We start from the raw sequence: 26,565 nt of genomic DNA, 5'->3' as shown, positions 1-26,565 counted from the left end.
TAAAAAAATAAAAAATAAAAACAAAAACAGAAAACCTCAAAGCACTCGGGGAAAAAAACTATCATTACAAAGTCTTACAGATATTATCAAGAGCCGGGGAGGAAGTTCTCTGCAGCTGATATAAAGTCAGAGGGTGATATAGAGAATTTATTGTTGAATTTATGTTTTATTGTTAATCTCCACACACCCTCTGAAACATTTGTTTCAAACAGAATCATTAAGTGTTTGTTTCCTCTTGGTTTGTGTTTTCAATATTAGAAATATATATTCTTACACAAAACTTTTAACCCATAATCCAATCACTCCCTCAATATTTTCTGTCTGTGACTGCTGATACAGTGGACTAAAGAATAGGAGGAATCATGCATGTTGTACATTCCAAGGGATTGAATAGACAAACAAATGTTTGACCCTTTTCATTTTTTTGTGTCTTTGGGTTAGCACTCACTCACCCACAATTTAACAAACAAAAACGTGAGAGCAGGACCTCAGTAACTCCACAACTCATCAGCAGGAACCAACTGTATGAACGCACCATCCAGAGCTGAACAATTGAAGACACTTCTACGATTAGTTCATCGCACAGGGCAACAAGTGGCCCCAACATGGTCTTGACTCTTAACTGTGAGTTAGTGTTGCGGCATTGGAAGACTGGATGAGACCAGCAATTAACTTGTCAGTCATCAATCTGCTGAAGTAGACTTTTAAGCGGACTCAAGGCTGCACTCAGTGGAAAGACGGAGTATCACAACTGCAACAAAGTAAATGGACCTCTAATTAAAAATGAGTGTTTTGCAGCATCAGATAATGGAGGGGGAAATGGTAATACATTGGACTTTTGACTGTGCTGAAATGTGTGATAACTGTTATGTGTCGCTTTTGAAGAATGTAGCTGCCTTTGTCTTCAGATGTACGTGTTGTATCATACTATAAAAATAACAGAACTGAAAAATGACAAACATAAAAATTACAGGCATACCGTACAGATAAAAAGCAGTCCAAATAAAGAAAACAACATTTTCTACTATTTTGGGAGGTAATACAGACGTTCTGTTGTTAAGTTTGGATAGGGATTATCGTGTGAGATGATACAAAAAAAACACTGAGATCGGTAAGAAATACAAGCACAATGGAAACAATTCATCACAGCTGTCAGCACACATTGCCTCAAACTATTGCCACATTAACACTTAACCTTTTCCACCTTGAGCTATTTCCTTTGAGGACTGACACAGATGTGCATATAAGGCCAGGTGTAAGCATGTGAGGGACCAGATGGAGAATAACGGAAGGGAGCCTCCAACCTACTCCACCACATAGATGCACACATACGGCATTTATATTCACCATTGTGAATTCTTTAATGCAACAAATTTTCTTTTAATCTTTTAATCTTTAGATAACAATGAATGCTTCAGTGTGGGAAATGCTTTACTATCTACATTTCAAGCCCGATCTTATTTGGTTTACAGTGAGTAGCTCCATTGGGGCAGTCAGGGAGGTCAAAAGATGGACTTGAAAAAAACTATACTTTATACTATACTATACCCACAGTCTTAATTAATACTAAATAATACTGACACTGCCATATGTGCTCTATCCAGTCATCTGCTTCCAGTCCTGTCTGATTATTATTAAGCTACACTGTAAAATAAAAGGGAATAACATGTGTAGTCCAAATCAGAGACACTTGTCAAGCACCAAACCATTCAAAGCAAATGTTTACACAATTAGGTCTGCTCTTTAGGGGAGCTCTGCAGGTAGAGCTACATAATTGTAGGCAATCAAAGATAAGATGTAAACATACATGAACATTAGAGCTTCGAAAAACAATCCCAAACCCTGAATCATATCAGGAGGGGGTAGAGGGAGTTGGCAACAGAAATCAGCAGGGTAGGAGCCAGAACCTGCAGTTTATAAAAGCCACTACAAGAACACGTGTTTGAACATAACTGGATGTCACTAGTCAGCCAGTGGCCAAACATATGATGCCTCAATATGTCAGTAACACTGAGTACGAATGATGCAGCTGAAGCCAAACAGCTGATGAGTGAACTGATCCACCTAAACTATCACAAAGCTTCATTTCTGAGCAAAGCTAAGAGGGAATCAGGAGTTTAAGGTGCGATCCTATTACACCTTTGTACAAATATTCACTTCGCTTTCCTCTCTCCTCTATTAAATCCCAAACATTGGACAATATATGCATTTCCTGCTTTGGTGCAATCCCCTGTCAGCTCTGGTGAATTCATAAGTTTATAGTTCACCTTTATCTGACTGTACAAATAACACTGATGCACTTTGCAACGTTTGAAAATGCAGAATTTATTATACCACCATGTTTAGTAAATTATTAGGCCCCTGCACCACAAATTGTAGCATTGCTCTGAAACACTGTTTACAGTCTATGATTGCTCTGAACGAAATGTATATATTTACCCACATCAGAGACGTGACATCTTGTCCTCTGCATGTGACGCAATTTAATTGAAGAGGGGGGTAATGTGACCATCTTGTTTTCTATCTTTGACTCTGCAGTTTCTATCTTTATTGCGAGCCCAGTGTTGGGTTTTTTGAAAAAAAAAAAAAAGCAGATAAGCAGCAACCAGAACATATCTCTCTCCACCCTGGCTCAGAAAGGAAATACTGCTATTGGAAACACAAAGAAGGAATTTCATTCTAAAGCAGCCATAACTTTGAAAGATACCCACTTGACTTGACTTCAACTATACAGAGTGCTGAAGCCTCTTATTTCTTCAATTTGAGAATGCATTTTTGCACAGGAAAGGGTTGTAGATTTTGTCCTCCATTTCTTATAGCAAAGGGAGCACTTCTTGAAGAGAAATAACTCTCTCTTGTGTTTTATTAACATTATAACACACAGTGACAAATCCGAATGTATCAATTAAGCGCCTTTAAAAGACTTTTAAAATAATCTGACTCAGTGAGAAGGGGACAACGAGCAGATGCAGTAAATATTTAATTTAGGGTTGAAACCCAGTGTGGTTAACAACTGTCCTTTCCAAGCGAAAGACATTTATTATGCTTCCATCTCCCTGAGTCCCTCTGTTCCTACATAAACATCATGTGTCCCCTGATAATTGTGGCCACTTGCTACTTTCTCCCTCCCTCTCTCCTCCAGAGTGACCACCGACAGCTCAGAGTACATGAAAACCATTTATCACTGCTTCTTTAACATCAGATTAATGTGGGGAAAAACAGAACATATAAACTCTCTTTCTCTCTTTCTGTCACTTTAACACATGCGCACACACAAACACACACACACACCCGACTAGTTCTGTATAAGCTATCAATCATAGATATTGTCATTATTCAACTGTGTCATCGACAACCCTCTCTCTCTCCCTCTCACTCTCTCTCCAGTCTTTGTGTCTTTCTTTTTCCCTTCTCTCTATTCTCTCTTTCTCTTTCTCTCTCACACACACACACACTCACACACACGCACAGAGACAGGAGGAGAGAATCATGAATCATAAATCTTATGAATGCCATCTAAAGACTGCTCAGCGCTATGAGAAAGAGAGATGATTGATAGACGTGAGTGACGGTGGTGAAAGCGAAGAAGACGGACAGAAGGTTGAAACCAGCAACACTGAGGTCAGAGACTGCAGTTCAGGGGTCAAACGTATCGGAGGAGGCACAATATGGCCGAGGAGAAACGAGAAAATGGGGGGGGTGAGAGGAGGGAGGGAGGGAGTAAATGGTTGAAGGGGAAGGGAGAGAGGAGGAAGGGGAGGAGGACGGTGTGGGGGGATGCTGCCACAGTGAGGCTAAAGCCATAACTCATCTTTTATTAAAAATAATGAAAAAAACTTAATGAGTTAATAATATCTGGAGAAAGAGATAGGGAGTGAGACAGAGATGGAGTAAGGGACAGGAGGATGGAGGAAAGGAAGGAAAAGAAGAAAGGAGACGAGGAGAGAGCAAACGGCACAGATAGAAAGCAGAACAGGGCCAGTGTGTGTGCATGTGTGTGTGTGCGTCTTTCACCCTTTGGTCATTTATTGCAGTTTTCAAAGTTCACACAAGATCCATTAGACAGGCAGAAAAAAAAATCATAGTGATCCCCCTCTTTCTGCCGACCCAAATCCCAAAGCCTGCTTGGTAATTAAAGGCACTTAACAACCAATTAACAGTGATGAGCTAAATTAGCAGGATATTGTCTCCTTTGACTAGGCTACTGCATTATCAGTGTATTGAAACAGCGTAGAACAAACCTCAGTGGTCCGTGTTTGCATGTAGGCAAATGACGGATTAATTACTATTAAAACATCAGCATCTTAATGAGCTTGGAAACAATTAGAGGGGTCGTTAGCATGTGGAGAACGGCTGAGGAGAGAAGAAGGGGGGAGTGAGTGAAAACAAGAGAGAAATCTTCATTGGGAAGCAATACTGATTAAATGGACGTACGGTCGCACTCATCGCCCAATATCCACGGACTTATTAAATACATGACATCACCATTTGTCTTTTCTACCATCAAGCTACTTTTCTCCTGCCATTATCTTTCCCTCTCCTTCTCCAGCTTCCCCAACTCTCTGCCTTCGCTTCGCCTCTCATAAAAAGCCTTTTTCTTTCTCTTCCATTCCTTTCTCCACTTTCTTCTTTTTAACTCCCATTTCTTCCTTCCCTCCTTCATGCTTGAGGGGCACAGTCCTGTGAAGGAATTTAATATGCAACTTTTATATGAGAAACCAATCGCATACGTCTGGGTCTATTGGGCTCGCAATCTATCGGCCCGGACGGCTAATGCAATAGAGAGAGCCGGGGCTATTTATCACACGGGGAGCTATCTTTTCCCCTCTCCCTCTCTCTCTCCCACTCTGCCCTCGCTCTCTCTGTCTTTATTCAAGCCCAGATTCCTGGCTGCCACTAAATCAGGCCAACTATGAGCTATGGCTGCCCAGAGGGCATCTCCTCTTTTATAGAGGGATTTGGATTTTGTATCTACTGGTTCCTCAGTGGTCGTTGAGACTGTGCTAACGGAAGCTATAAACATTCAACAAACAAAGGCAACAACTTAAACGTCCCTCCATCCCCACTGCAATGATCATGAACATGTAGAGATATATGGGAGTGGGAGGGAACATAAACCTGATGAATAAGATATCAGTGGCATTTACAATGATGCTGCAAAGATTTGTTTCAGTGCACGTCTTCAGACGGAGGCAGAAACATCTACAAAGGCGACACGTGCACAGACATATGTCCACACACTACACTAATATAGCATTTACATTAAAGGATTAATATTCTTATACAGCGGCAGCATAACTTCAAATGATTCCTACTGAAAAACTTAGGCGTCAGAGAACGCTGCCCACCTGCAGCAATTAAAATGCCTCAGAAAACCAAATTCATTTCAACAAATTAGCCACATTACTGGCCACTGTGTAATCGCTGATGGCAATTAATAAGAAATTAGTCACAATCAGCCCTATATTAACATCTCACCCAGGGGCCGCGGCTGGAAATTAATAACCGGAGATTCATCTCTCTTACTGTCTTTCTGGCTCTCTCCCTCACACACACACACACACACACACACACACACACACCTACGCCCACCTATATTTTTCATGAATCACCTCTAAGACACCGTTTTTTCTGTGTGGATCGTCTCATATGATCTACAATCTGCTCGTGTCAGCTAGCCAGCTTCCTCTTTACTGGGGTGTGAAAACCCCCTGAAAGACATGAGTGTGTGTGTAAATGTGCAGCATGTGTGTGCATGTGAGCGTGTGCTTTTCTCACACATATTATGTACAACTAAAATACATGCTATATACACTAGTGTATGGACATAAATATGAAGATAAATACAACAGACTGTATATCACACAGTATATCTGTGTAGTGTCAACTGTATGTGTGTGTGTGTGTGTGTGTGTGTGTGTGTTTGTGTGTGTGAGGTGATACACCAATGGGGAGGGGGCATCAGTGGAGACTGGGCCCGCCTCTAGGGGTCCTCACACCAATCAGCAAAGCACACCAAGAATCAATTAACACCAGTGGGAGGGGGCAAAGGGTACAACACTACACACATTTAAACTTGCACACACACATACACACGCTGTCCACACGCGCACACTGCCCACACACATGGTACTGTCTGAGGAGATATCCATCAGATCACACATTGTGCGATTTGCCAATGTGTGTGTGTGTGTGTGTTTGTGTGTGTCTTTAAGCATGTGTGTCCCTATCCTGGTGTGCCCCGGTCTCTCATGGTGTGAGGTTGGGGAACAGATTGGGGGTCAGCAGGGGGGTCAGGCCAGGGTCACCCCCATCTGAGCCGTGTGTGTGTGTGTGTGTGTGTGTGTGTGTGTGTGTGTGTGTGTGTGTGTGTGTGTGTGTGTGGTACTGTAAAGCCTAAACACCACTTCCAGGGCTCACCAGCAGGCAGAAGTGAATAAGATGGATGGTGTTGATTCATACTACAAATTCATTGTTCCCCCTGAATCCATAGAGAATAAATACATCCACAGAAATTATGAAGCAAGGGACCAAAATGAGTATCTCACATTTCATATTCCTCTTCCTCTCTTTCTCCCTGTGTCTCTCTCTCTCTCCATTTCTCTCTCCCTTTGTGTCTCTCTCTGGTGTGGGGACAGCTGCTGACTACATGAAAACCATTCATCATTGCATCTTTACCATAGAATTATTGACAGAAAGGAGGACGACGAGCAGCTATATTGGCTACATTTTTTACAAGGTTGGACGGAGAGAAAAGTCGCCCGTCTCTGAAAACATGAGAGCCTGGATTAGATAATAACGAAAGGAAGCCATTGCTTTAGCTGTAAGGGAGAGCGGAGAACAAGAAAGTGAAACGTTTCCGCCACAACAGACAAAACAGAACAGCCAATAAAGTGATCAAAGACTGTCTACCATTTGCCCATGAACGTTCCACTGCGAAACCCCACCTCTTTCCTCTTCCTCTCCCTCTCTACATATCGCCATCTCCATCTGTTAGCCCATTGCACTCGTCCGTCCACTACCTCCACCCCCTCCTTCCTCGATTTCTCCCCTCCTCTGCTCCTCTCTGGCCTTCCTACCCTCGGGGAAGTAAGGTGATCTCCCTGTGCTGGAGTAAGTGACTGGTATTAGTCTCCTTCTCTGTCTGTCTGTTTGATCCCGGCACTAATGACTCCACAGGGACTGGGGTCTGATAATGGGAAATCAATATAGAGAATAGCGCTCTGGAGTGGCCTCACTTAGCTCTCGCTCTTTCACGCCTCACAGCAAAGTGCCTCTGTGTATCCATGTGTGTGTGTGAGGATGGGTGCAGTCTAGTGTGTATGTATGTGTGTGTGTGTGAGCATGTGTAACAAGGAAATCTGAGTGAGTGTGTATGAAACTGTGTTTAAATAATGGTCTGCTGGGTGTGTGCGTGTACATGCGCAAAGCATCTTAACTTTTCATTTCCATGAGTTTAATTCAAACAGAGGATTCTTTGCACATCTTCGTGCTGAATAAATTCCCCAGTTTTATGATAATTTTCAAAGCATATTGGATCAAATCAAAGTTACCGGGGAGGTGACATTTATGGGGGTCATCCGGCAGTAATATGATGCGTGTGGCTGTGTATATGTGAGCGTGTGTGTCTAATCGGTCACACTCTTGCGCCTGGGGCAAGACAGGTGGGGCTGGTGGCATGAGGCTGGTGCCCCCCCTCCACCCTGAGGGGCCAGAAGGCCCAGCGAAGCAGGGGGCTGGAGTAAGCTCTCTCTGCCAGGCAGCAGAGCACTATGGCTGGTGGCAGCTGGTCCTCTGTCCCCTCCCTCCCCTGCATGAGCGCCCCGCAGGCAGGCAACAGGAGGGGTGAGGAGGTCAAGAGGCAGGAGAGAATGGGTGGAACGGCGGCGACATGCGGGATAATCGGCTTTTATGAAGCGGAGAGGACACAGACAGAGGGAGACAGGCAACACGGCTCTGACACAATGCGACCGACTACAAGCAGTAATGAATTAACACATTAGCGCCACGACCAGGGGCGTTCAGGAGCACTCAGCTGCTCTTAAACACAAACCCACACCAGTACGCTCTCTGACACGCACACACATAAATCAGTCATAAGTCATTAAAGCAATTAAAGCAAAAAAACACGCAGACTTATTAATTACATCAGTCATTTTGTCGATGGCAGTTCCCTCTGAAAGCTGGTGAGAGTGATCTGAAGCTAAAAACACCTCGGTAAACACAGCAGAAAAACTTTTACTTAGCACTCAGAACAGATAAGGCAGAGGTTAAGTCTCTAAAGTGCAACCACACACACACACACACACACACACCTCAAGACAAATCTATGGCAATCCTCTTTTACAAACTCAAGCCATGTGTTCAATTATCATCAGCCCCAAATGATCTCCATTAATGCTTTAACCCTTTCTCTCACATCTCCATGTTTGCCATCCGTCCATCCTGTTTTTTTTTTTTGCTCTATGCTCTGCGTCCAGCCCTATAATTCATGTCTGTGCGGTTTTTTACTTCCCTTTCTCACTCTCTTCCTCTCCATCCATCCTCCTCTCTCTCTCCCTCTCCCTCCCTCCCTCTCTGACTTTTAACCAGCGTGAAGAGGCAGCCATGCATTCAACCATCAGACAGGCTAACATGGTCTACCCTCACGCACGCACACACCGAGTCAAAGCGCATTGTTCCTCAAGTGTAGCAAGAATGCAATGTTAACTGAAACAAATATCTACCATATCAGGACATCTTTATGTGGTTAAATCTGCATCCTGATCCTTACAAAATTGTATATAAGACAATCATACTGAAAGTTGCGTTTACCATGCACTGTTTGTAGGCTTCCAATGATCCATTATTGCCGTCTTTAAGTAAGGTGACACTTTTATAATCAGCCGCTACATCATCTAAAAAGCTGAATTTCTCCTGTCATCAATCACATTGAGAGATATTACTTATGTTTCCTACAATAAAGAGAGCCTTTTGTGAGAACAGCTTTCATACTCTGTCATTAAAATCCTTTAATATTTACCAGACCATGTATGTGACATTTAACTGTGACATTTTACATGGTTTATCTGCTGCTTTTTTTTCTTTCTTTTTTTTTAAAGTCTGGAGCAGACAAACTGTGTGCACACAAGAGCAGCAGTCCAGTGACAGCCCAGAGGATGATGACGATGATGGTCCTGACTGAGTCCCTGATGGGGGATCCCATTCCTCTCTTCTCATCCAACAATCCCACTGAGCATGTCAATATGAAACACTATCCCCCCCCCCCCCCCACATCCACACCCACCCACCCTATCCAACCCCAACACTGGGGCCACACTAGGCTATCCCTCCCATTACAGATGAGACAGGCTCATATTGATAGGAAGTTGTAGCATCTGTGTGTGTGTGAGAGAGAGAGAGAGAGAGAGAGAGAGAGAGGGAGAGAGGGAGGGAGAGAGAAAAGAAACATGGCGCTGTATGGAGAAAAGTGTAAATTAGACTAAATCAAGTCTCGCAACAGTAAAACACATTTCCACTATATTGCACTCAATGTGAGCGCGATTTACTACATGACTTTTTTGTTGTAGGCCTTTATGCGGGGCAGAGGAAAGGCAGGGGGTGGGGGGTGGGGGGGCCGTAAAGCTTTGTTTACCCAACTTTAAAAAATCCACAGCCTTGTAAATGTTGTCAGATGGCCGATGCCAGTGTCTTTCAGCTTAATACTACCTATATTAAATAGTTTAAATATTTCATAAGGGCGGTTTTTAGAGCGAGGGAGGGGAAATCGTTAGCTGCGGTAAAGTTTCATTAACTGGTCCCCATTTCGCTGCGAGGCAAACTCATCTCCTCTTATTGTAATAAAACAATCTCTCTCTCTCTCTGGGTGCTGCTCTCCACTCATCTTCCTCTCTCCACCGCCTCTCTCCTTCTCTTTTACATCATAATAATACACTACATCCCCTTTAAATGCACTATTACTTACCGCTGCCTTTTCATATTGTAACATCACGGGCACTTTAGCGACAATATAAAAGCGTGTCATTCATTATTCAGAAGCAGCCGGCCTCGTCCCCCTTTTAAAAAGTCAGGCGCGCTGCTGAAATTGATAACGGCGAAGAGACGCGCAATAAAAACGCAGCCCCCGGGTGTACCGAGCTGCAGCCCAGACCCCCGATTATGCAGATCAAGTGGTAATTTCTCAAACAAATCGCACTCTTTCACTCTTTTGTTGTCGTTTCTTTTTGGACTTTTGGAATCAGGGTGTCAGCTTTTATATTGCCTGTGGAAAAAAAAAAACCCAAGGATTGATGTGCAACTTAATTGTTCGCGCAGGCTGCAGGCTTTTCAGAAACAGTATCCAAATATTTCGCTCTAAACGATATAACCCTGAGGTGTGTGTGTGTGTGTGTGTGTGTGTGTGTGTGTGTGTGTGTGTGTGTGTGTGTGTGTGTGTGTGTGTGTGTGTGTGTGTCTGTGTGTGTGTGTCTTTTAAGTGGACTCTTGGTATCTTTTTTTTTTTTACCTTTTCTGCTGTAATCATGAAGCAATGAAAAGGTTCGACACCATCTTCTCCAGCAATAAATTCACAAGGCCAGGAGAAGTGGAGACCTGACGGGGGTTTTTCTCCCTGGCTTGTCTTGGATAACCGGTGTCACGGTGGTGTCCCGGTAGGTCAGAGATAATGTGTCATAATCACTCATAATCATTGGATTACACCGGATTACTAACACCCAACATCTGCAAGCAGTGGGGACCCCCGTCTGCTGTGTGTGCACAGGCTGGAGGGGACTGCCTTCACTCTGCAGAGGGGTCAGGATAAACGCAATAATTATTTAATTTTCAACAAGCAATTATTCGGTTGTGGTCAAGCTATGAGTCATCCTCAAATAGTAGCCAGGCAATTGTTATAAATCAATTAACTCCATTTATATATGCAGTTGTTTTTTTTTCCATTCACAGACTCCGTTATAATTACTGTTGGGGATTTATTTGTCATTTATTATTTATTTATTTATTTGTATTTCAAATTTTTCCTTCAAATGTCAACAAGAGAAACATAAAAATGTCCACAAAGATGACAGCTATAACAGACCAATTCTCCCCCATCAAAAGCCACCGGTGAGCTCACATATGGCGGGGGTGAAGCAGCCAACACTCAGAGTCTGTCCATATTGCCAAACAAACACCTCGGGCCTCGTCCCATCTCATATTGCTTCATAAGACTTTATTGTGAAGGGCGAGATGCAGATCCCTTTTTAAAATATATATTAGCCCCAACCTACCAGAAAGCATCTTTACATTCCCGTTTGCTTTTGCAGCATATGACCTCTCGGATTATGGTTATTTGTTTATTTTATTTTTTTAGCATTTTAATTTTTTTAATATTGGGAGGTTTTTATGCAGTTTGGGATGACCTGGTGAATTCAGACTAAAAAAATGTCTGGTTGGTATAAAAATCACCAGTGGACTGACAAAAGCCCGGATAGAATTTTCACAAGGACACAGTATAAAGTCATATCATAACATTTTAAGTATATACAGGCCTAGAATGAATATTACTGAATAGACTGAACACATCATATAAACAGCCTACAAATATGAAACCCACTGTCAATAAATGAATATGTTGGCCATTAGTTTGTTAACGGACTGTAATGTGATAGTCTAAAAAGCCACCTGCCGCATCCAAACCCGACACGCATTTGTCTGTCCCAGAGACAAGTTAGTGAAAATGAGATTATCCGGTCACTTTGGGCGCCTGCTACATTGAATCTGAGCGGTTAGCAGCTTCCAGAGCCCGGACACTTTATCTGAAGTAGCCCATGGCCGTGCCTTGTCAGGTCATTTAATGTGGCACTGGCTATCAGGAACAAATAAGGCCGCGCAAAGCCTGTGCCAAGCTCAATAGGTGCTGGTGATTCACTGCCAATGTTCAATAAGGCTGCTGTCCTTTTATTTTAAAGAGAGACGCGATGGGTTCCGTGTCATGTGAACTGGATGTGCGTAATTACGCACAAGTAAACGTTATTCCCAGCTTTATCACTTTTATCCTGTTTCAGTCAACCCTCTATATGTGCCACAGTTAATTGAAAATCTGTTGAAAAGCATCACTAAGTGCATTGCAGTGATTATTTTATATGGATAAAACTAATGTGAATAATAATAATAATGAATATAAAAAATATGACTGCGCTGCGTTTGGTTATAATTGGTGAACATTTAAGGCTTTAAATTTTAAGTATTATGAATATTGAAAATTCTGCCAAAAATGTTCACATTTTTAACAATTGAACAGTAAACGCCACAGTGCAGCCGAGGTTTTAAAAGAAAATAAAAATCAGTCATTTGATTATAAGGCATTGGACGATTTAAGGGAGTGAAATTAAAGAGGAAAATAAATGGAGGCTGACATTTTTTTCCTTTTGGTCTCTCTTTTATAACCTATCTGTGATAAATAGTTTGCAGGTTATAAAGCTTTCCCTAATATCTTTCAAGCAGCTTTTCGTGTGAACTTATTATTCCCGTGCATTCCACATGTGTCAAATGACTCAGACAGCAAGAGAACAAATGATGCGCACTTGGTGTCTCCAGCCTGAGAAGTGGTAATGCGCAGAAGTATCAATTCATCAGACACTAAGGTGGGTTAAAAAAAAAAAAGTTTTCCCAACTGATATCATTTGTCATCAAAACTTAAAAAGCCGTTCATGGTGAATACATTTACTGGGTGGAGCGCAACCCTGACAGATGACTGTCACAACAGCCTTTGGTTGATATTATAAAATATTAGCCGTTCGTCATCAAACAGCTTAGAAGAACATTTTTCTCCTGGTCCCTGCTGCGATTTCTTTTTTTTTTTATGCCACATAAATTTCCATGAAGTTGCCGTTGGCTCTTTACTCTTCATTATAATGATAGAGGAAAAAGGGACAACATCCAATACTGAAGATGCCATTTTTTGCCATATATGTATAACAAGCTGACGCCCGTGGTTATGGGAAATCTTGATTATTGTGCCAAATCCTGGGCCTACCCACCATTAACATTCAATCAGTCATTCTGCTGCCAGCCAATGAAAGGTGGAGAAGGATAGAGGAGGACGGAGCTGCTAGACAGAGCGTTTTGACGCGCTGAGAGGAGGACAGAGCGTCACATCTCTCCAAACGCCCATCAAACTTTCAGCACAGCCTGGAAAGAGGACCCAGTCCTCTGAAGGAGGCCTGTTAGAGACAACGAGGACGCGCTGGATTCTGGGAAGACGGTTGGACAGCGATGGAGACACTACTGGCGATGACTTTTGGTACAGTTTGACCCTGCTGTGAATCCGACTGAAAACATCCTCTTCAGTTTTATTCTAATTTCTTTTTTCGCGGAAGAGCTTATACGGGAATGGAGCAAGCACCCAGCGCGCCGAGCCCTCCTCCCAAGCCGGCCCATCACGAGCCCATCAGCTTCGGCATCGACCAGATCTTGGGAGCCGGTACAGAGCCAGAGAGCGGGCGCACGGCTGGAAGACAAAGTGGATCAGATTTAAGCAGCGGGGACGGTTATTACAGCTTAGGAAGCCCGACCGGGGCCAGCGCGCCCTCCTACACCGCGCTGTCTATCTCCCTCTCCGGTATAATGCCTCCGGTGGAGGCTTCAGGTTCATACGGGGAAAGCAGAAGTCTGGGCAGCCGGGGAGTGATTCGAGTCCCGGCCCACAGACCCGTGGCAGCTCCGGGACCCCCGACTCCCGTCCAGGGCGCTGTCCCTGGGTTTGGAGGACTGTGCTTCCCGTGGATAGGAAACAGGTTCGCCAAGGACAGAATATCAGGTAGGCCAGCTGTTCGACCTAATGGGCTCCCTCATTAATATTTGATTGTGTTTAAAACGTTAGTAACTGCTGCTGGAGCATTTCAAACATCAAACACCTGTGCCACACAATTGTAAAAGCCATTTACAGCCAACTCAAACGCTCTCACTTTAATTATTTAAATAGATTAAAGCAGATGAAAACACACAACAAGTTCAACATATATTTTTAAACAGTTTATATAGGCCTGTATTTATAGATAAGTATCAAACGCTCTGTCTCTGGCTTGAGTGCAGTTTTAGGATTTCAGTCTTTCATGTCATCACAATATAAACACAGCTATACTGTCTAGGCTTTGTTTTAAAGAACCAAACAGCATCACTATGCTCTTGTTATAATGCTGTAGTGAAAATGAACAATAAAAATTAGTAAAAGGCTAAATAAGAATAAGATAAGTTATTACGCAAATAAATCATTTAAATTTTAACCTACTCATTAATTATAGAGGAAATATTTTTTTAAAATGTAATCAGTATAATATATAGAATATAATAACGAACAGTGTGATAAATTCTCTGTATTTTTTTTTTTAAGAGAGAGCGTTTACGTGTGGATTAACCGCGTTAGATTTGGTTTTAAACATTTCTCTGTCTTTATTTAAGACTAATAGGAGCCTTTATTGACAAAAGGCCTATAACACTATATGTGTAAATAACAGATAAATAGGCCAACAGACCTGCTCTCCTCTCTGTTATTAACAGTGTCATATTATCTATTAAATTCAAAACAACTATGAGATGAGTATTATTTATTTTAGGTGTACTGTTTCCAATACTTTGTCCAGACTCATCTTTCACTATTAATCCCCTCTCCCATACTTCACATATGGCCTCCACAGTCTAAACAGGGGATTCTTGTCAAACAGGGCAGATATCTGTGATATATGCTCTTGAATTTCCATACAGAGTGGGGAGTGAATTAGTCTGTTGGGTGAAAATGTCGTCTTCCACTCACCGGTGTGTGACTGTTTGTGTCTCTCTTTCTTCCCTGCAGCCGCTCTCGTGCCGTTCGCCGTCACGCGGCGGATAGGACACCCGTACCAGAACCGGACACCTCCCAAACGGAAAAAGCCTCGTACTTCCTTCTCCAGGGTTCAGATCTGCGAGCTGGAGAAACGCTTCCACCGGCAGAAGTACCTGGCCAGCGCCGAGCGGGCAGCTCTGGCCAAGAGCCTAAAGATGACAGACGCACAGGTCAAAACCTGGTTTCAGAACCGCAGGACCAAGTGGAGGTTGGTGTCAAAGTTGTCATAACTCACATTTATGACCGCATTCCGTCACACGCGCACAGAAAACACGCACGACGTGGCCTCCTCAGACCAAGAGTTTCATCCGTAGCGTCCTGGTCCACCAGCAAACTTTCCCGGGGTTTTGCGGATGAAGCCGCGCGTAATTTCCTGTTAAGTGACCCCGTGTAGTCAGAAGAAAAAATAAAGGATGGACAACAACTTAAAATAGGACATTTAATTTCATATAATTTTTGTTATTTTTATTTTAATCTTGAGTGAAACTACATTTTAGGTTGACCCAGTCAAAGTTAAATTATTGTTAGTAGAGTTTTTTTTATCTCCAAAATTGTATTAGGCTACAGGAAGTCAAAGACATCTGTCTTGTTTTTGTAATTTAGTGTTCATTTGTTTGTGAATTCCTCTTCCTTCAGATCAATATTTCCTTCCCTGCATCGCCCTGTAGAAATCCTTTTATTCTTATTCCAACAACTCACCACTGCTGTGTTGTTTTAACCAGCCTATATGCATTTCATACTTTTCCTTTTTTCCTATTCTTTGATCTTATGAAACCATACTTTCTTTATTATTAATAATAATTCATCTCTTCATGTTAAAATTCCTTTCCTGGCTTCTCATTTCAGGAGACAGACGGCCGAGGAGCGGGAGGCGGAGCGTCAGCAGGCCAATCGTCTCATCCTGCAGCTGCAGCAGTCCGCCCTCCAGAAGTCCCTCAGCGAATCAGCGGTGTCGGATCCACTGTGCGCCCATAACTCCTCCCTGTATGCCCTGCAGAACCTCCAACCCTGGGCCGAGGAGAGGGAATAGAGACCAAAACACCAGGCTGCAATCAATAAGCATCATCTATGACCCCAGGGAGGATGAATCAATTCAATTAGGCCTACATGAGGACAGTGGGACTTACTTTGATCCATACAATGGAGAAGAAATAAATAAGTGTTGGACCAGACAAACTGAAGAGTGGGCCACAGTACATAAGAGTGGATGGTTGTGAAGCTGGACCTGAGATGATGGTGAGTGACGCCTGTGCTGAAGCAGAAACAGAACTTTCTTGGACTAAATCTTGCAACTCTGTACCCGGGAACAATGAGACTTTTCAAATTTAAAGAGGAACTGAAACAGAACTTGTCATTAAAATTTCTTGTCACCCTGTGATTGTCCTCTTATGCTTGTGTACTTATTCTTTTTATTAGAATAAGAGAAAAAGATTTAGCCGAGGGAGGTCATGAGTTTTTCCACAGTGAGACACACTGTTTTTTAAGGGAGGCACACCAGCCAAACACTCCACCAATACAACAGTTTAAAATGTGTCAGCGAGTTTTAAATAAATCTCTTGCTCTGTTTTATCCCCAAAAATACAAAAGAAAATACAGATAAAATCTGGCTGTTTTCATTTCCTTGTTTTCTGGTGCTTTAACCTCACTCCAAATACAATGTGCCACCACACACACTTGCACATACACATTCACAGGTGTGGTGCACTGTTTTAGCCCCCCTCAAAAATGATGCCCAAATGTTGCATTATGGGAAAACTGCTATTGTGAGTGGTAATAAAAAAGGAAAATAAATGTCAGGATTAGTGGGGAGAGAGGTATAAGGTGGGTAATAAAGGGAGTGATGCATGTCCAGTGATGGTGGTGAAGTTTTTTCATATGCATATTATCATGCTTTATTTGAGGGGCCGTATCCTTTGGGATAGAGTCACAGATGTACAACCGCCCTTTTTTTATACTTTCATTGTATATGTGTAAATAACAGTATAAACTGTTACTGTGTCCTTTTTTGCTCCTGCTCTTTATGGTGCAACATAAAAATGATTTTAAGTTTTTCAGACACAATAATTAGAATCTATAAAAACAGAAACGGTGAGATAAAATACAGCAGACATGAATTCATTTTGTTTCTTGAAAAGTTTATTGATAAATATAATGATTTTATACAATTTCAATACACACATTATTTCGTTCTGACATTGTTGAGCTGTCCGTGTGTCTGTATGCCTGTCTATCTGTTTGTCTCCCTGTCCCGTCACTCTGTCTGGATGTGTGTCTGGGTATGTTTGAGATGAGCTGCGACACATCTCAGCCAGGACTTTTATCACACGATTGGTGGCACAGTGAGTGGGCATGACAGCAAATCATTTAAAAATCTGTGTTGTTGTTGTTGTTGTTTTTTGTCCTGCTCAATCTTCATAACGATGGCTCTTGTTTGAATCATGGCTTCCATTCCTTCAGAAATCAGTGAAAGGGTCTTTTGCACTCATCTTCTTTCTTACTCTCTCATCATTGTCTTCTTCCATCACCCACCCCAACCCCCTTCTACTTCTAGCTTGTAGCTCCGCTCGTCTGTCTCTCCCTCACAGTGAAAGGTTGATCGCTCTGAGTCGACGTTATCAACACAACAGAATTTACGACGAAACTCTCCTCTCTGGCTGAAACACGGTCCGTTCAGCTGGACTCAATGTTGTGTCCACAAGATGAAGCTAGAATAAATGACACTATAATATTCAGGCAAAAAAAAAAAAAAAAAAAAGCAAACAAAAAAACCTAACAACTTTATACTAGGACACAATACACACACTTAAGACACATGCACATCCCTTTATCAGTATCCATACTGCAGTAAACCTCTTGGCTGACTCTATTTAACTATGAATGCCAAGTAGAATAATTACACTTGTATCCAATTCGACAGAAAGACAAGACTGATAGTCCGAATCAGAGACACACAGACAGACACGGATGATTCCAGACGGCGACAAGAAGCCACAAACACCAGAGTTAAATATCTACAGTTGAGTCGTTACAACATTGAAACACTGACTGACACCACTGTAAAACACACACACACACACACACACACACACACAGTAGGGGTTAATGGGGGGGGTTGGGGAGTGTTGCAAACTGCGGCAAGACGCGAGCTGGCTGTGGTCGCGCTCAGCTGTGCGAACCTTTACAGGCCTGTGTCTGAAAACAGATGAGGTGGCTGTGTGAGATGCTACACCCACTCCACGCCTCCCATATATCGCCACTTAGAGCAGAAAGGTGACTACATTGACGCTAAGTATTTTATGGCACATTATACGTTAGATATGCCGTAGGCCTCTCATCTCACATTCTTCACGATATTGCTCATGTTGTTGTATTGATATAGAAGTTCATGATGAAAGCAGCATTTATTTAAGCCCCTAATGCACAAAGTATGCATTTGTTTGATCTGACTGCCGAGCTGCTCTTATGAACACCGGCCCCGCTTGTTAACGTGGTTAAATGTACATATTTCAGTAAAAGATTTGACCGAATGTGAAAGAACCAGTATTTACATAATGGCATGGAGTACGCACAGTCCAACATGATGGTAACCAATGGTAACAACAGCAACAATTGAGGGGGGTGAAGACGAGATGAATGACGGCAGATGAAACGTTTAAGTCTGAAGGACGTTTTCCCAAATCCAGAGATGTTGGGCTTTTTTTGTCACCATGGATTTGTTTACAGTAAGACACCTCCCATGAAGTTTTGTGGCAACCGTCACACACAAAGCAACAAAGCTCTTTGTTTCCTATCAATTGTAAGCTATGCGGTTTATATTTTTGTGCATGTTCATCTCTACTTCTTCCTCCTTTCTTTCCTCTTTGTTCTTTCTCCTCTTCTCTTGTCCGTGCTCCCATCTCTTGCGCAGTCATGCTCTTCTTCGCCGTCTAGATGACGTTTTCAAAGAGCTGCAGAGACCTCATGATGTTTTCATCCTGTGCAAAGAAGATAGGGAAATTAAGAAGCAAACACATCTCAATAATCACCATTTAATACATTCTACTGGCCACTAGGGGGCAGTGAAAGCCCATAAAATGGAGACAGGATGAAACCGTCCGTAATCTTGCTCCAAAGGCAGATCCACTGAAATAACAACATTGTTTAGAGGCTGTAAACGTCATAATAACTACCCTGCATAGTGAGGCTTGGAAAGGAGGAGAAAACAAGGCCATCCTTCATTTATTTTAAAGGATCTTCATGTTTGTGTCAGTGAGGAGAGAATTATAGAAAGAAAAAAAAGAGTACCTCTTGACAAGAAAGGATGAATTCATCAAGAGTGACAACACCATCTCTGTTCTTGTCCATTTTCTGTGGAGACACACATACATGAAGCCATTTGAGTAGCGTAGACACTGAGATACACACAGCCTAAAATCAGTGGCAATTTCTGTTCAGTTTTCACTGCAGTGTTTGTTCTACACTGCATCTCATAAAAATAATCATTTACAGTAGTGAAACATCTTTTTTTGTGTTTTTATTGGATTTTTTTTTCTCTTTAATTTCCTGTGTAACCAAGGTGTTCATCATTAATCATGCTAAAGATCAGTTATTTCTTCTTTTTTTTCTGATACCGTAAATATTAAGCTTGTGGTGTTTGAGTGATACACTATGTTTGTTGTTGGATTTTTATTTGATGAATTAAAAAACTCAGACTTCTTCACCTGAAAAAAGGCATCCACATGTTGTCTGGGTGCGTCATTTTTCAGGACAGGGTAGGTGTACTTCCCCATCATGTCATATATCGCTCTGACAATGTCTGTCATCTCCTATCAGACAGAACAGAGATTCAAACAATAAAAGATAATTAAAAACGATACAAAAAACAATTCCGGTGTGTAGAACTGCAAATGTAAAAGAAAAGACATGTACAGGTACCAATACACACCTCTTTGTTGATGTATCCATCTCTGTTGATATCATAGAGGTTAAACGTCCACTGGAGCTTCTCGGTGATGGTTCCCCGCAGCAGGATGGACAGGGCTGTGACAAAGTCCTGGAGAGAGGAATAGGGAAAAGGTTTAGAAGACAGAAACTAAAATATAATATGGACCAGATGTCTTCAAGCCCTGGGTGTCAACGTTCAGAAACATGGAAATGAATTAACTAGAAACTAACCTCGAACTTTATAGAGCCAGTATCTGCTGCATCAAATGCGTTGAACAGGTAGTGTGCGTAGGTGCTGGCATCTATGGGAGAAGAAGAATGTTGCACGCAGAGCAGAAATAAGATATGAGATCTAGACACAACCATTACAACACACACACACACACACACACACACACACACACACACACACACACACACACACCCACACACACACACACACACACACACACACACACACACACACACACACACACACACACACACACACACTCTGTACCTCCATGTGGGAAGAACTGGGAGTAGATTTGCTTGAAGGTTTCCTCATTTACTACACCACTTGGACACTCCTGGAAAGAGAGAGGGAGACAAAAGACAGAAAGAGTGAGGAGAGCATGGATAAAGTAGACGGACCAACCCCACACACAGACTATAGAGGGCGACACAGTAAGGGATAATAAGCACAGTACATGTATCTGTGAAGCAATGTTCACAATGAAACTTCATTTGGACCAGTGTAATTGCAGACCACTCAAATCCTGCATTGTCTCATCTGTTAAAGTACAACTGATTGCAGTTATAAATTCTGACCTTTTGTCCAGTGTAACACTAAATAATAGAGCTGCTACACAGGCAAAACAATATCATTACACATCCCTGATTATATACCGTATATCATGGATCACATTATGAAGTATTCAGATAGCAGTGAGTACAAGAACTGTACCAACAAAGTGATGCAGCCATCTTAACAGAATCCAATGAAAGACATACTACTGCTAATACTAATACAATATGACGAAAAAAACACATTAAGTCGTCAGCGTGTGTCAGATCAAGTCTGATTCTTCACAAAATGTATTTTTTTATTCCCCAGTGAAAACATAATCTTCACAGACTATTTCTAAAACAATATAAATTCACACTGATCCATTTAAACTCCATTGATTCACAATTTTTGAGTGCAGTTATCTCAGTCTTTAAAGCCAACCTCTTGGTTTTCTTGTTTCTATCTATCTGATACGCATCAGTGATACTTTACTTTACATGTACGTATATGTCTCTGGGAAATATCAAACCCGTTTTCTTGTGTGGAGCTGTTTTAAAACTCACTTACATTCTTGAAGCCCCTGTAGAGGACCTGGAGCTCTCTTTTGGTGAAGTTGGTTTGAGCTTCTAGCTGGTCCAGGCCCTCAGGCCGATGGCACACCATGGTCATCTCCAAGTCATCGTCAGCTTTATCTGAAGAAACACAAACGCAACACAAGGGGGGAATAGACAGGATTATTATTCAAAATGAATTCATACACGACCTCCAATAGGGTGCGAAGAAGGAAAAAGTTTTAATTACACTGAAATCTTTCTGGAAAGACAGATTGCTATTAATTGCCACCAAAAAAGAGAAGAAGAAGAGAGGATGAGAGATGGAGGTGCAGAAAGGTAGAGGTCGGTCCAACAGCCCCATTGTCCTCCTCTCACCGGCCCTATCATTAACAACTCATTACTCTCCTCCTTGCTGTAGGGGAAGGGAGAGAGGACAAACCACCGACACACACACACACACACACAGTCTATAGGTGAACATGACGGTCTGAATGCAAGACACCGGTTTACTCTCTCTTAGACACTCATCTACACATTTACATGAACACATTCCCCAAAGCAATCTACAGCGTAATAATTATGCATACTGTTATAACTGTGCATAATTTAACAGTTATAGTAATAAAAATCTGAATATGATAAAGTGGTCAGAATGTGCAGTAGTAAAATACTGGATTAAAAAAAAAGACTTACTGATAGTTAAGTTATAAGATGCTGTGTTTTATGACACCCATTTCAGAATAATGACTGTCCATCACTCATCTGACCCAACCTGTCCATAGATATATATAATAAATAATCATACATAAATAAAAATATTATGAATAAGTGGCAGACACATTTATAAATTGATGTGTCAAGACGTGACTGCTGCCTGTGTAGACCTCTAATTAATGGTAAGAACTGACTTCCTTTCCAAATGCCTGAATCGAGATCAAGTACAATTATCCTCTGTCTTTTTAGCATAAAAAAGCAAATTACAATCATCACACTACGATGGAACTGTCAGTGTCTGATCTATAACGGCTTACTTCAAAATCCTTTATCAGTAAACTGATTATTGCTCTGTCATCAGCGAATGTGGGCAGGCGGTGGTTTGAATGGGAGCTGCTACAGTCCCAGATCATTTTTTTAAAGGCTCCCATTCTGCTGTAATTGGGTGTCACAGGGTGCAGGGCTCACTGTGTCCTTGGCAATCCAGGGTTTTGAAACATCAACAGTCTTGAAATAGAAACATTTTTATCTATGTGTAAAGCCCATTAGTGCTTTGTGAAGCTTCATTACACCAATACATCCCCAGTTCCGTTCTAGCGATGAATCATGGGTACCAGGTCGGCATTTTTACTGTGCAAAGACATCTTTGTCTCACCGCTAAATTAAACCTTGTCGTTTTAGATGGAGTATCCAGTGTTCCCATTTAATACATCAGCAGCCTTTTTCTGCGCACAGAAATGCCGCCATCACAGTTTAGGAGCCAAAGGCGAGGTTGAATTACAGTGTCAGTTATGATGTTCAAATGTGGCACTGTGGCGTCATTGTACATGATGTTATCACAAAGCGATCAAATTACAAAACAAGCAACAACTAATTTGAAGACGTAATAAACAAAGGAAATTACAGTGATTAATGTTGTTACTGTTGCAAACAGCTTATTGCATCATCTCTATCATGTTGAACATTAGTCCCTCCTCTACAATTTATAATATTGTTTCCCTACCTAACACACACACACACACACACACACACACACACACACATTTGTTTCATCACTCAGAGATTTCAGAGTTCAGGGCGGGGATTCAGACTTATGCTCAAGGTGAGATTATTCACATCCTATTCCCTGTGGTCATTCTGTATGCTGCTTAACATAACATCACACACACACACGCACGCACACACACAACCATGGAAGTGATGTGCATTCACCTTAACCTTCTCTCTTATACTGTTACACCCACACAGTTCAGGGCTCATGCAACTATGAAGTTAAAGAATAAAGAGTCCTCTGATGGCACCATCACCCTGCATGCTCATTGCTCATAAAAGAAAATCTTGACACACACATCTCACAGAGCAATGGCACCTTTAGAAGAAAAGTAAGGAGAGAAAAAATCATAATTTTGAAGCAGGACTGTATGTACATAAAAATTACAGAATAATTTCTATAGATTCAATAATAATATATTGTAAGTATGTGAGAATCAGGGTTAGTTAGTCATAAAACTATCATTTCAAATGCATTTCTTTCTTTTGTGCTAAAAGCCAATTACCAACTAACACAAAAATGTAATTTATAAATTCAGCTTCCTTGTGTAATAACAGGATAAAGTATACACAGTCGAGAATGCAAAACTATACAGCATTAAAACTAATTAAACGCATTATAATGAGACAATGAGGAAATGTGCTGAACTTGCCACTAATCATTAGTACAGCATATTCAGACAAACATCAGTGAGTAGATTAGTAAATCACTAAATGACTAATCAAAGGTGAACTGTTAAATTAAGACATTTGTTACTGTTTATTAGCTTTTCGCACCGTTACAGTAATATGCTGAGTTTTTCCTCATGGGTTTCACTTATTTTTTGCAGTATTTGGGTAAATTTACATATTTTTTGTATTATTTATAAAATGTATGGCAACAGTCTTTGTATCAATGGCAATGCTAGTGTTTGAGTATTACAGCAGTCAACTAACAGATGTGGATTTACAGACTAAGAAAAAAGCAGTGGAGGACCTCCTGTTCACACAGCAAACACGTTAGGAGGAGTTATGACAATCTAAAGCACTTGAGAGCGTGAATCTCCAGCAACACTGAACAGCCTACAGCATCAACATTTACTGAATGAATGACTGAATTTATAGTCGCAGGTCCAAGTTCAACATATCTGACATATCTGAATAATCCACCTCTTTTGTTTTGTTTGCTGACAGACAAGAGTGAAAACATCCCTCTACAGTAACTGTGCTGGTTTGGTTGGTGCTGGATTACAGTGATAGTAGTTGTAGTACTCACTCACCCTCCACTGTGATGACTCCCAGTAGGTGCAGCATTTTGATGGCCCCACAGCACAGCAGAATGATAGCTACTGCATGTAAGCTGTTCTCACTTTGCTCCTCTCTTTCCATTTTGATTAATTCTCTCCTCCTGCTGGCCTTAGTTTATAGCTTTAACTCCATCATCTCACCATGTATGACTATAGACTCCACCTGCAGTGTCCTATTGTCTCTCTACACATCTCCTCTCGTGCCTGAAAACTTTCCTTTAATGCAGCTTTCGCCTACGGTGAGACCAGGACTCACCTGCCTCTCTCCATCTCTGTCTTTTTATCCCCCCCGTCTCTCTGTTCCCTGGGGCATCTCCCTCTCCTGACCTTCGCTCCATCCCACTAACTCCCCCCACCCACCCCCACCTACCCCCACCTCTGTGTTACAGCCACTGTGTCCTTCACTCTTTGGGAGCAGCGTTTTAACTCGAGCACATCGCAGCGCACTCACCTTCTGTTGTGTGACCGTATGTGTTTGTTTTGTTTCGATGCACGTGCATGCGTACATGTGCACGTGTATGTGTGAGTGTGTGTTCAGTAGCAGATCAGCACTTGATTAATTGTCCCCATTAACACACACAGCCCCCCCCTGCCCCGACAACAGAAGGCTTAATTTACCACAAAGTGACTTTTCTCACTAAACATGCCTAAAGTCCTTGGATACGACTTCCTCTACACTTTAAACACCATTTTAACTAAAGCAGTAATTATGAATACAGCTGGTGAGATGACAGGATCCATCATAATCTGCACTGTGCGCTGTGTATTAATAATGGAGTATGTATGTGATTGAGTGGAGTATGGGGAACTATATAACCTGCTATAATCTCAAAGTACCAGCAGGGGGCAGCAAAAACCAACACAGAGACCACCAGTATGTGTCAAGGCATCTAATGAAGATGTGTTATATATTTAATTGCTTGCATGTGTTAAGTCAGATTTAGCCCATACATTTAATCATATCTATACAGGGCTAATGCTTATGAAATGGTGATGACACTTGATTTTTCCGTAGTATCCATGTACCGCGACCAGCTCACACTCATTAACATGAGTGCAAGAGAGAAGCTGTGATTGCCCAACGAGCTGACTTGCAGACTGCAGGGGGCTCTGCTGTATCTGGAGGTTTCCAGCAGAGTCGTCAATTGCAGGTTTGCTTTATTTACCGTTCTGGAATTAAAGCAGCAGGTCTGCGTAAAATTAAAATCAAGTGGCAAGAGTGGCATTTAATTCAATTTGCAGGACACTTAAAGAGATGCTGAGTGGTGTAAACATTGTTTCTTAAGGATGATTAAGTGTATGGCTAGTGTGTGTCCGTGCAAATGATGAGCCCTGAGATGTCTCTTACTGTGACCAACTGGCAGACTGTGAATCAGATGTTATACAAGCTCTGTAATTAGGATATAATTCAAAAATGCTGAAGGAAACTTTGCTGTTCATAGTTACTTGAACACATTTAAATGATGTGTTTCTACAGGTGTACCGTGGATCAGATCAGAAGGTTGATATCAAAGGTCTCAGATAAGAATCTGGGGAAATAAATGTAATGAAAAGACCTGTTGAGAACAAGTATAGTCACAGACTGATGTAGTGAAGCTTTGTTTTTTCTGCCCAAACACTATGACAAACACTGAGCCACGACGTAGCACTGCTCTTTCACCTGTTTACTGTTCTTTTTCCTGCATACACTGTTTGGAAACACCAAGGCCCAGTTGTGTTAATAAATTACTGGGCCCTTTTTTAAAAATCAAAAATCAAAAGATCACAAAGTTGTTCCTCCAACAGGAACAAGTGGGTCTATAGTCTTAAAAATTGGATGTAAAACAAAATTATACAGAAAGTAGATGCAATAAAATCCTTTAATTCATTCCTTTTCTGTGGGCTCGTGGGCACTGGGCTGTTCTTGTGCGTTTTAAACTCCATTCAGTGATCCATCCATGGACTCTGGAGTGGATGAGGCTGAGGAAGGAGTCTTAATCCTGTATTATTTAAAACTTTGGATGTTTGAGGGGTCTTAAGATGAATACAGTGAGTAAAGGTCTACGTGCAAGACATTCTGCTGCAGGAAACAACCTTAAGCTCGCGATAAGCTCGCAAGAGTTAACATTGTCAACAGAGATGCGAGATGTTTCTGAAAACTAACCTGCGCCTGAGTTAGAAGAACCAACATAAACCTTCACTTTCATGTGTCACACAAACTATTCACTTTCAGTGACCGAGCTCGTCTGGAGTATTAAGTGGTGGCCCGAACTGTCGACAAAGAAAGACTGCATGTCACTCTCTCCAGCCGGCACTCGCAAAAAATACCTCTCACATCAAAGCACACACACGCTTCCTCCAGCCCAGAAACAGGATTTAACTCTTAGCTCCCTCCCTAACTACTGCTGGCTCCAGTATTTAATGTTAGTTCCC

General features: G+C 41.8%; 2 protein-coding genes across 4 annotated transcripts in view; one reads left to right on the top strand and one right to left on the bottom strand.

The window, feature by feature from the left end:
- Nucleotides 1–12,933: 12,933 nt before the first annotated feature.
- tlx3a (T cell leukemia homeobox 3a) lies at nt 12,934–16,235 on the top strand. Its single transcript, XM_085789772.1, has 3 exons — nt 12,934–13,795; nt 14,828–15,065; nt 15,704–16,235. Exons 1-3 carry the CDS (start codon nt 13,369–13,371, stop codon nt 15,885–15,887), a joined length of 849 nt encoding a protein of 282 aa, XP_085645898.1. The 5' UTR covers nt 12,934–13,368; the 3' UTR covers nt 15,888–16,235.
- A 740-nt stretch (nt 16,236–16,975) lies between these two features.
- Nucleotides 16,976–26,565, bottom strand: part of kcnip1a (Kv channel interacting protein 1 a) — a 40,971-nt gene continuing 31,381 nt past the window's right edge. For all 3 annotated transcript variants that reach the window (XM_085789773.1, XM_085789775.1, XM_085789774.1), the window contains 7 exons: nt 21,117–21,241; nt 20,280–20,349; nt 20,012–20,082; nt 19,782–19,889; nt 19,558–19,662; nt 19,142–19,204; nt 16,976–18,831 (listed from right to left, as the gene is read on the bottom strand). In XM_085789773.1, the coding sequence (XP_085645899.1) occupies nt 18,784–18,831; nt 19,142–19,204; nt 19,558–19,662; nt 19,782–19,889; nt 20,012–20,082; nt 20,280–20,349; nt 21,117–21,241 (590 nt within the window). In that variant the 3' untranslated portion in view covers nt 16,976–18,783. The remainder of the gene's footprint in view (nt 18,832–19,141; nt 19,205–19,557; nt 19,663–19,781; nt 19,890–20,011; nt 20,083–20,279; nt 20,350–21,116; nt 21,242–26,565) is intronic.

The sequence above is a fragment of the Trachurus japonicus genome, chromosome 10 (assembly GCF_045865225.1).
Source record: "Trachurus japonicus isolate A0001 chromosome 10, Traja_1.0".
Taxonomy (NCBI): Eukaryota; Metazoa; Chordata; class Actinopteri; order Carangiformes; family Carangidae; genus Trachurus; species Trachurus japonicus.
Note: the sequence above shows the minus strand (reverse complement) of the source record. Positions and strands in the feature narration are given on the sequence as shown.

Bases quoted from the DNA above. Each gene is read 5' to 3' on its own strand.
- tlx3a (XM_085789772.1), top strand. From the start codon at position 13,369: ATGGAGCAAGCACCCAGCGCGCCGAGCCCTCCTCCCAAGCCGGCCCAT. The intron at 13,796-14,827 runs GTAGGCCAGCTG...TCTTCCCTGCAG, and splicing joins CGCCAAGGACAGAATATCAG to CCGCTCTCGTGCCGTTCGCC. The intron at 15,066-15,703 runs GTTGGTGTCAAA...TTCTCATTTCAG, and splicing joins AACCGCAGGACCAAGTGGAG to GAGACAGACGGCCGAGGAGC.